At 41.5% G+C, this 10,108-nt stretch overlaps 1 protein-coding gene across 2 annotated transcripts; it reads right to left on the bottom strand.

Annotated features, from left to right (window-relative positions):
• Positions 1-49: 49 nt before the first annotated feature.
• On the bottom strand, positions 50-9,887 carry mlh1 (mutL homolog 1, colon cancer, nonpolyposis type 2 (E. coli)). Of its 2 annotated transcripts, none has more exons than XM_005927097.3 (19): positions 9,690-9,887; positions 9,082-9,172; positions 8,248-8,346; positions 8,095-8,168; positions 7,925-7,997; positions 7,753-7,844; positions 7,637-7,679; positions 7,439-7,527; positions 7,229-7,341; positions 7,035-7,128; positions 5,068-5,221; positions 4,431-4,768; positions 2,724-2,866; positions 2,276-2,384; positions 2,126-2,189; positions 1,889-2,053; positions 1,693-1,785; positions 1,500-1,610; positions 50-1,411 (listed from the first exon to the last, which is right to left on the bottom strand). In XM_005927097.3, exons 3-19 carry the CDS (start codon positions 8,335-8,337, stop codon positions 1,256-1,258), a joined length of 2,001 nt encoding a protein of 666 aa, XP_005927159.1. In that variant the 5' UTR covers positions 8,338-8,346; positions 9,082-9,172; positions 9,690-9,887; the 3' UTR covers positions 50-1,255. The 2 variants fall into 2 exon arrangements, with proteins under 2 accessions (XP_005927159.1, XP_042078778.1); XM_042222844.1 differs by lacking the exon at positions 9,690-9,887 and adding an exon at positions 9,414-9,682.
• Between the last annotated feature and the right edge of the window lie 221 nt (positions 9,888-10,108).

Raw genomic sequence — 10,108 nt, 5'->3', positions numbered from 1 at the left:
GAGAAGAAATGAAATTAATTTAACAGGGAGCCAGTGACGAGAAACTAAGCTGTTCTTATTAACCAAGAGGTCTTCATTTGATTCTAATACTGAAGAGAAGCCCAAAATGTTATCAGGGGCCAAACGAGGACAAGGCTGGTTTAACCACATACACCGGATACTCTGTCAATGTTCAACCCAACCATTATAGCGCCATCTTATGGTCAAATTGCTGGCACCCTGAAAGATGATTTCAAACCAGGAGGATTTTAAAAACCTCAAATGAAGCCCATCATTATGGCCCTTTAGTGATTCTTTTATGAGCTAAAAATACTTCAATGGCCAAGCTAAAGATTCATGCTAACATCTGGTGTCCTGTCATTCCCACTGCCCTGAAAGTGAAGGCTACAAAAAAGCCACAGAACAAAACTGCAAATTTTGTGGACCATTTTTATTAAATATTATCTGCTTTTCTTGTGTTGTTTCCAGTCAAACTTTCTTTCCCATGTATGTCTTTTAACACGTTAATCCCACTGCTAAGCAATACTTGAAAGGGGCTGTCAGAGTTCTTCACTTCAGGTTGTATTACTGTGATGTGCGAGTAAAGAATTGAAGCTGATTTTGGAATCTTAAAAAGTGGAGCACATCTTTTAGATTTCTGCTTCTCTATGCATAGAGCGAGGGAAGCCTACACCAATTTCCACTTTTGAAACTCTGAAATCAAAAGATGTATGAATTTAATTTGTCCCCGTTTGGAACCACTAGAATAACTCAGGTTCGCTTTCTTCTTTAAAAACGAAACAGAGTAAATCAGGTAAGTACAGTTCACTCCCTTTTCTGGTCTTCTGCAGGTGTTAAACTAGTTACTGTCCCTCAGGTGTTGATGGAAACACTGGCAGAGCTGCATTAACCTCCTTCACACAGAGTGCTGACACAGCTTCGACTGACAGGTGGAATGGAGAAGTAATAAAAGTCGAGCTCATTTGCTGGCACGTTTTCGGGTTTCGTTATGGGACTTGTGACCCACTTCTATTTTCCTGGCTTCACGCCTGAAGTCTTAGTGTTAGGAAACCATGTGGAGCCTTGGCACTTTTCAGTAAGCCGTTCAGAAAGGGTTTCCTGCAACAGAGACCCTTTTATAACAGAATTTTTACTCATAAAGACAGAAATGTGAAGTCTTGTTTTCTATAAAGTATTTATTTACAGTATGTGTTATTTAAGAAAAAAAAGAAAAAGAGCTTATATAGTTGATTTTTTTCAGCCATGATGAGCAGTTTCAGCACCTCTCAAACACTTTGTAGAGATCGGGTAAGTTGGCGATCTGCAGCACAGTGCCATCCTCGCTGAAGCTCTTCGGAGGACTGAAGAGGGTTCGGAAAGCTTTAAAGATGAGGTGTTCGACTTTCCACCGCCAAGAGTTCACCTCAGTGCCCTGAAACGTCACGAGCGTTACACCTCACACGAGACAAAACAAGGTCCATAACTGGCTGGACAATTTCTGCAAAGTTCAGTATTCACACCTGCTCCTCTCCTGGCTCGGCCTCCAGGATGTACTGCTTCCTGATGGAGTAGAACATGCTGCACTCTTTGCTGAAGTCTCTGAAACAGTCCTTTTCACCGTCCCAGTTCACCTGCACGACATCGCCGCACAAAGGTCTTCAGTTTGTGTTTCCAGAATTGTAGCTTAAATGGAGAGGCTATGATCTAGCTTACCTCAGTTGCCAGGCGCAGGATGAACATGGGGAGACCCTCCATGACTGGGGTGTAGTTGTCGAGGAGCAGCGGGAGTCCTAGTAGGTTTCCTTCCTGTTGTGGATGTGTTTTGGGTTTGGTTTCTTTTTTAGTTATAACATGAGTTCGAACAATGTTGAAATGCAAGCAGAAATTATCTAAAGAGAATATTTCTGACCTGGTCTATCTCCATGGAGAAGTAGTCCTCTAGCATCTCCGCTTTCTTTTTCAGGAAGTCCACTATGTACTGAGCCAGGCCTTCTTTGGGACCGTCCTCTTCAGTCCAGCCGCTCTCCTCTGACTCCAAAGCCAACATGGCCAAGTCATAAAGAGGTGCTGGGGTCTGAAAACACATTATCCATCATTAGGATCCACACAGTGTTTTCTAATCACTGACGTTGTACACTTTACTTACAGACAGTCTGAGTACACCGAAATTTCCAAAGTCATAAATGAGTATTTGGTAGAAAAGCTCCTGGCTGTAAGAGAAACACATTATGAGACATAAAGCAGCAGCACCAGCTTGAAAGAGCAGAGCTGAACAGAGTTTTTTCACGGTTCTCACCTGAGTTTGTTGGTGTTGAGCAGGTAGAGCTTAGTATGATGTTGCACCAGAGACCACTGGGGATTGACGCAGCCCACAAACGAGTGGTTCTGCATCATTTCTTGAAGGCCTGGAGAGAACGTGCATGAATAAAACATGTTTGGCTTTGTTTTGTTATATAAATCACAAAAACCGCTCTTAAAGTTCATCAATAAAGGGTTTATTTGAGACATGCTGAGAGGTCGAATGAATCATTACGAGAGCATGATGTAGCAGCAGAAGAAGTTGCGTAAAGCTGGTTATGAAAAACGACCTGGGCCCCGGAGCAGGAAGTCAAATCAGTGGAACATTTTTAGAGAGTCAAAGAGGTTCTTATGTTAGACTGCTCAGTTTAGCCGGGATGGAGATTCCCCAGATCTGATTTGGCGCTAGTGCTCAGAGGTACAGGGCAGGTTTTGTGACGCCACACCTTTATGTGTGTTCTCTGTGATCTCAGCTCTCAGCTCTTTGATGCTGTTCAGTTTGATCACTCGTCTCTTGGGCGTGGCTGCGGCCGTCAAGTCCTCGCCTTCTTCCTGCTGCTGCTCTTTCTGCTCTGTCCTCGGTCGCTTCCTGTCTCACAATAACGCACACAGACCCAATCACACCCGGTTACATTAAAAAGGCTGTGGGACTTAACAGGATGTGCCAGTGATCATACATGTTAACACACATTTAGTTGCAGATATTTGTTGTCTTAAAAATATAAAGTCTACATGTACTCCAAGATTGGACTGGATGACTTTCTTTGTTGGCCACTTGGGGGCAGAAGAAACCAACAGTATTCATCTGGAGTCATGTTTCTGCTAAGCTAACGCCAATATTTATCCTTTCTTTATCTACTTCTACAACAAGGAGGAATATGTGGCTCTGAGGCTGCCAGATGTTTGACTTTTCTTGTCTGATTTGTCACAGCTGTTTTGTGCTGCGTGGTTGGCTCACTTTAAATTTTGCCTGAAACTCTTTAATTACCCTTTACAGCTCAGGAATCTATCTATGAAGGATCTTCAGTGTTCATGTTTTAACAACTGTCTCGCCAAAACTCTTAACAACCTGTTATTCAGTCTCACCCCTAGATGTCAGTACGTTACAGTCAGCTGAATTCTGTTTTCTTACTCCTCCGTATTCAAGTGAATAATGCAATAATGCCAGCTACAGTTGCTGCTGTAGGACAAACATCTCTGGCTGTTCATCTGTAGTGAGTGTGACTGTCACTCCACCGTTTACGTCAATATGTGTCCACGTCTATTTACTCTGGCGGAGGCTGTAAAACTTTGTGAAAGGAGTCTGATACCACTTGGTGAGTCAGTGAAAATCACTCCTGTGTAATCACAGCGATAATGAGCTGAGTTTTTGAGGATATCCTGAACCTTTCTGTTGATAAGCGCTGCTCTTTTTTCAGCTGTTAGCTGTTGTTAGCTGGCGCTGAAAGTGAAACTTTCTTTAAAGTGGATCTAAAATCACTCTCACAGGTAGTGAATAAACTCTTATACAATCTGAGTTTAACCAAATAGTTTATCAGAGGGAAAGTGTGACTCTTAGGATACTCGAGCCTGGTGGTATACTATTACCTCATGTATGTGTGGCCAATCATTAGCCACATACATAAACACATGTCCATCTCAGCCACTGTATTCAATATGACTGGGCAACATGGCAGCTTTCACAAACCATCGCCTGCTCCTATGTATTTAATTCTATTTCTGTATTAATTCTGATTTAATGAGAAAGCAACACTTTGTTGGAAGACGTATTGATACACTCCTCAATGCATATTTAAGAGCACAGCGTTCTTTTTTTCAGTTAAATAACCTTAAAAAATGACATGCTGTAACTTTAGTTAAACACAACACTGCTTTTGTTACTGATTGGCCCTAAGGCTGATGTCTCATCAGTGAGGGCTGATCCATGTTTACTTTTACATTCTTCTTTCTGCTCTCTTACACAACTCATTTGCTGCGGGTCAATGTTCAGATTTGCTCACAGTGCAGGATCAATCGTACATTAGACTTGTCCTGATCTAACTTGCAGAAATTCTGACAGGATTACACTCAAAGTTACTCCCTGACTGAGTCTTTAATCCCTGCTGACTCACACAATCTAATGCTGCTACTGCTACTGCACATATGTCATTCACCTCTGATTATCAAGAGCACCGACGCTGCCTTGTTCCTCGCCCTTTGGCACCTCTGCTTCCTGTTCAGCCAGCGCCTCCAGCATGTCTGAGTCATCTACATCGTCTATCTCTATGCTGTCCGCCTGGATGGCTTTGATCGCAGTCTGCCCACTGCTGGGACCAGCAGGCTCGGGATCAGGGAGCGGCTTTTCTTTCGGTTGGAGGAAGGCATCTAGCTTCTGTGTGCGACAGTCGGTCCTCACCATCTGATGTGCGTAGACTCGCTCGCTAGACTCCGATGTGGTGCTGGAGGCCTTAACCTCAGTGTTACCTGAGACTGACAGTCCCGGCAACAACGTCTACACAAAGACAGAGATGGGCACAGACTGTAAATGACCTGGTGGTAACTTCCACTGCTGAAAGATGAAGCCAGGGCAAAAGCCTTTCATACAAATGTTGTCACTTGTGGTTGCAAAAAAACAAAGATGGAGACAGGAACGCTAAATTTGAGCTTTAAAATAAATGCAGGAAATTAAAGCGACTGTATCCATCTTTTATCTACAGTCTGCAGTAAACACGTGGCGGTGCACAATACGTCAGATAATGTGGACGTGAAACAGTAGGGGCACAGTAAGAAAGAGACCTTGTCACTTCATACCTGAGTGAAATATGTACGTGAGGAGTTGGAGCCCAGGAGTTTGCTCTCGATGTGCTTCTGAACGCTCTCGATGACACTGTCCTCATGCAGGAAGTGCACTTCATGTTTAGTGGGATGAACATTAACATCCACATTCTGAGGAGCGATTTCTAAGCTGTGAAAGTTAGAAAGTAACAGTGATTCAAGGTTGTAACTCAAGAAACAGTGTTAGAAGAGTCCTAAATGTGATTCAGATATGTCAATAACAAGCAACAGATGGTCTTTCTTGATGCAGAGAAGCCCTTTGACCAAGCTGAACAATTTGGTTTAGGTCATAATTTCATTAACTCCTTTAAGGTTCTTTTTAATGGCCCTATGGCAACCGTTACAGCTAATGTGGTTAGGTGTAAAAACTCTTAAGAGAGGAAGCCAACAGGGCTGTCGCCACTATTATTCAGTCTGGCTATAAAGTCGTTAACTGATACAAAAAGATGTGACCCTGCAGTCTGCAGGATTGTAATTGGTCAGGATCTTCATAAGATTACTTTATATGCTGATGATGTTTTATTATTCTTGTCTAACCCTACAAAAATCAGTAAATCGTCTAATAGAAATGAAACATTTATTTAGCACCTTATCTGGTATAAAAATTTATTTCTCCAAATCTGAGGCTATGTCAGCAACAGACACCCAAATCTTTTACTTCCTCCCCTTTAGAAATGGTCTCTGATGGGTTTCGTCTACTTGGGTATATTTCCAACATCCCAGTTCGATCAGATGTTTAAAGCTTATTTATTCAATAAGATTAAGCAAGATCTTGAACTTTACAACTCACTCCCTATGTCCTGGTTACACGGGGTCTCACTCTATCAAGCGAGGATGATTCAAATAGAAAATTTTTTTTAAAATATAAATGAAAGTTTCATCTGGTCCAAAAGATGGGCACTCATAAAGAAGTCAACTTTGCAGCTTCATAGAATTTAGAAAATATCAATTGAGACGTCTTCTTCAATTTAGCTTTATATTGAATCTTCAGCGTCTAAGCATCCTCTTTCAAACCTAATTGTTATGAAGAATATGAAAACTGTAAAAGATTGGTGTAGGAACCCAATCACAATAAAAACACTCAAGGACTGGAGGGAATGGATTGCAGTGAGAACTGAAATAACATCCATCTTCCCCAACTGTTACCAATCCGGATTTCTTACCAGGTCATTTAAACTATGGACTGTGAGGTTTTCTTTTAGAGACCAACTGGAGAATGTGGTCCTACTGACCTTTAATCAAATAGAGCAAGAATGTAAGATAGGAACAACCTCTTGCATTACTTTCAGATAAGAGACTATGTCAATAACAAAACCGGTCCACTAAACAATGTCAAGGACTCTGACACTGAAATTTTCTACAAGGAGTAATGTTTCAGTTAGCGTGTTGTACAAAATTCAGAGGGTGTACTCTGGGACCAGGACAGCTGAGACAGACCGTTGGCAGACTTTTCTTTCACACAGCCCCTTTCAAACTTCAAGTCTGCCACTTCACTTTAATGTTGTAAGTGTAAAATAAACTGTCTTACACACATTTGAGTTCTCTGTGAATTGCAGAAAACTGAATTGAAACTGAGCTCAACCTGCTGTCTCTTCTTCTTGATCTCCCAAATATTTACATCTGTCTTTTCTGTGGCAGGAAAAAAAATGTACTACTTAAGAGGATTTCTCATTAAACTCACCCAATCACCAGGCGGCACTGGATGATACTGGAACACACGCGTCATTATGTGCCTGGTCCAGTTTTAACAAGTTTAAACAAGAACTTTTGCATAAAACTTCAAGCGATGGTCAAGCTGTGATAACTGAGTTACAAGGATAGATGAATGTCAAAAAGATGTGTGTCTTCCCCCTGCTAAGCCTAACTATTATTGTTGTTATTAACAGATGTACGACTTAAAAAAGCAAACACACACACAAAGCCACACAGGTAAAGTACATTACCTCAAGTAAAGGAACGGGTGTGTGTTCTTGGGGAGATATGCAGCATAAACTGTCTCAATCGCTTTCTTCAAAGCGCTCGACTCCACCAGACGATCTGAGACATCGCAGAAGACAGCTTCATTTCACAGAAACACAGCAGCTAACAAGATTAAATGCTAACTGCTGCGTTTCCAGTAAGTTTCTGTGGTACGTACGGTTTATGAACAGGATCAAAATGCATTTCTTGACTGAATAGTTTGCGTTTGAGATGTAGCCTTTCATCTTATAAGCGAGCTTCTGATCTTCACAGGCAACCTCGATCAGCTCCCTGGGAACATACCACAGAGCCGGTCATGCAATCAGCTCAGAGGTGAGAAGAGGTTGCATAAAAAGCAGCGCTCATCAAAGGAGATTTGCTGGAATACCTGCTGACTGCGTTGCCAAAAATCCCTCGAATATTATCCACTACAGACGCATTGGGAAGAGTCCTTACGTCTGCCACGGTCTCTCCTTGCTGGAAAGAGGAGTCACAAAAACAGACAGCAAATAGTTTATTTGAAGAAAACTGCTTTGCGTGCTTGAGGGAGGCATTTAATTTAAATGAAAAATAAAGCACATCTTACCTTTTTGACAGAGAAGCTTTTTCCTGAGTTGTGTATGGCGTACCTGCAGAGTAAGACAATGTTAACAAGTTGAAGCAAATTCACCAAGAATCATGAGACACGAATAAAACCCACACCTGCCGACCACTTCTACAATCCTGGAGTACTCATCGCTCGGGCTCTTTAGAGCTTTTCTCCTGGTGGAGACGTTATAGAAAAGATCCTCCACCTGCAATCAACAAGAAGAGCAGCTTCTCAGTATCTATAAATTGTATTTTAGAGAGCAGCTCATCTGCAAGGAGAACTCACAAGGATCTGCGTTCCCTGGTTTCCAGCACATGGTTTGGGAGGGCCTTTTAGTTTGCCATCGCTGTAGTTGGCTCTGCAAGAGAACACAACCAATTTATGAGAGAGCTGACATCCTAGTTGTTTTGTAGCCTTTAGTAAGGCTTTAGAGCAGATAAGGAATGCAACAGTACCTGTAAGCGCACTTTGCATCAGCAGTCTTTGTGGTTATGGTCACATGGGCAACATGGCTTATACTAGCAAGGGCCTGCAGACAAGAACAAACACAATAAATGTAATGCAGAACAAATTAATACAGTGAAGGCAGACAGAGGTGCACAGCTCACCTCTCCTCTGAATCCATAGGTTGCGATACTCGAAAGGTCCTCAAAAGTTTGAAGTTTGCTCGTGGTGAACCTCTCACAAACGATTTCCATGTCCTCCTTCTGCAGTAGTGAAAAAGAGTTTCACTTGGTACACAGCATATTCTGAACAAACTACCATAACGTCACCAGCAGGGTCATTCTGAGGCAACCCTTCATACTGACCCTTAAAATTTGAAGTGATTTTTAATCAAAGCCAAACAAAGAATTTTGTTTTTCATAGCATAAATATGTCTGACGTAACATAAAACATCATTTGTAAGCTTGTTTGTAAGCTTAGGCACTCATTCAGTTTTAACTTCATGCATTCAGTTGTTATAGTCATATATCATTGTATGCTTGTTCCTCACTGTGGTGGGAAAACTAAAGCCTGTGACAAGTAATTATGAGTAAGTACTATGTAATTCTCCATCTGGTCAAAACTAAGATTTATACAATTTAACAATACATCGCCGTGGGTTGGAACATGAAAATGATGTCATTTTAATTACATTTTCTTGAAAAATCAATCCTTTTTTTAAAAACTTATATTACTTCTCATTTTGTCATATTTAATGTTACCAGAAATTACTGGGGCAAATTGTTAGAAGACATGAAAAAATGGCTGTAGTTACAAGAAAACAGCTCAAGTATAAAATGTTCAAATGTGTTAACAAGTACACTTGAGTTGGTGTCTTCCGTCTTTCAGTTCAGGGAAAGACTTAGCACACTCAGTGACAGAAGAAAACCAAAATAGCTTAACCCTGACTGCGTAATGATGAAGCAGAGGCCACCCAGCTAAAAGGGCGGGTCACCCACCCTGATGCCAGTGCCGTTGTCCTGAATTTGAAGAAGTTTCAGTCCGCCGTCTTTCACCGTCACCTGAATGCTTGTGGACTTTGCATCCAAACTGGAACAATTGTAAAACACAAAAGTGTATTTACCACAGGGTCACACTGCACGCTAAGAGGAGACAGTTACAGGTCTGTTACTATGTTACACGTGATGTAAACAGTCACCCCGGCCATGTATGGCCACCTTTAATAATCCCGCTACTTGGATATTTAAGTCACTAGTCGTACAGTGACTTAAATATCCTAACGTTAGTGCTCACGTTATTGAAGCTGCTCTTTATATAGCTGCTAATTTACCAGTTTTCAATCATTTCTTTAACGGCGTTGGCAGGACGCTGAATAACTTCTCCCGCAGCAATGCGGTTGACAACAGTCTCGTCGAGCCTCCGGATAACTCCCGCCATGTTTACAGAGCTGCTGACTTCTAGTTTGGTTAAAGAGCAGGCAGAATGTGCGAGTACGTAAACATATGGAATAAACGGTATTTATTTAAGCTAAAGTGCAGCATTACTGCTGTACACGAAACTGAGCACGCTTGTGACCAGAGAGGAAGCAAACAAACAGACCACTCACTCCGCCTGAAAATGTCAGAGTATGTCAGAAGTTATAATGTCGGTCCCTCAAATACCTCAATGACCGTTATAATAAACGTTTTAATCTCTTTTAAAAATAAACTATAATTGCGGAGAAAATTTTTAGACATAATTTTCAATTTATTTAGATAAAGGCACGCATCTTCCTAAACACACAATCTTCGACGACAGCGCGGGTAGAAGGCGGGGGGCGGTGACTACGTCCGGCTGTAGAGCTACGTAATTCCCGAAAAGTCTTCTTCGTTGGCAAATATTTTTGAAATACTGTAGCCTAGCGACCTGTAACGGTTGTGTAATCATGCTTTTTGAGGAGTAAACAGATATTTCTGTGAAAAGCTAAAATAATTACGGTTATATAGTTCAATTACAAATATGTTTGCAGAAAATAAATCGCAATTA

The sequence above is a fragment of the Haplochromis burtoni genome, unplaced genomic scaffold, assembly GCF_018398535.1.
Source record: "Haplochromis burtoni strain Fernald_Lab_line unplaced genomic scaffold, NCSU_Asbu1 Contig_96, whole genome shotgun sequence".
NCBI classification, from domain to species: Eukaryota; Metazoa; Chordata; class Actinopteri; order Cichliformes; family Cichlidae; genus Haplochromis; species Haplochromis burtoni.
Note: the sequence above shows the minus strand (reverse complement) of the source record. Positions and strands in the feature narration are given on the sequence as shown.

What these genes read in the sequence shown, in the direction of transcription:
- mlh1 (XM_042222844.1), bottom strand. Translation starts at nt 9,520, where the DNA reads ATGGCGGGAGTTATCCGGAGGCTCGACGAGACTGTTGTCAACCGCATT. An exon ending in CACGTACATATTTCACTCAG is followed by an intron (nt 4,769 to 5,067) that starts GTATGAAGTGAC and finishes GTCTTTGTGTAG; the next exon opens with ACGTTGTTGCCGGGACTGTC. An exon ending in TCCTGCGCCTGGCAACTGAG is followed by an intron (nt 1,611 to 1,692) that starts GTAAGCTAGATC and finishes GATGTCGTGCAG; the next exon opens with GTGAACTGGGACGGTGAAAA.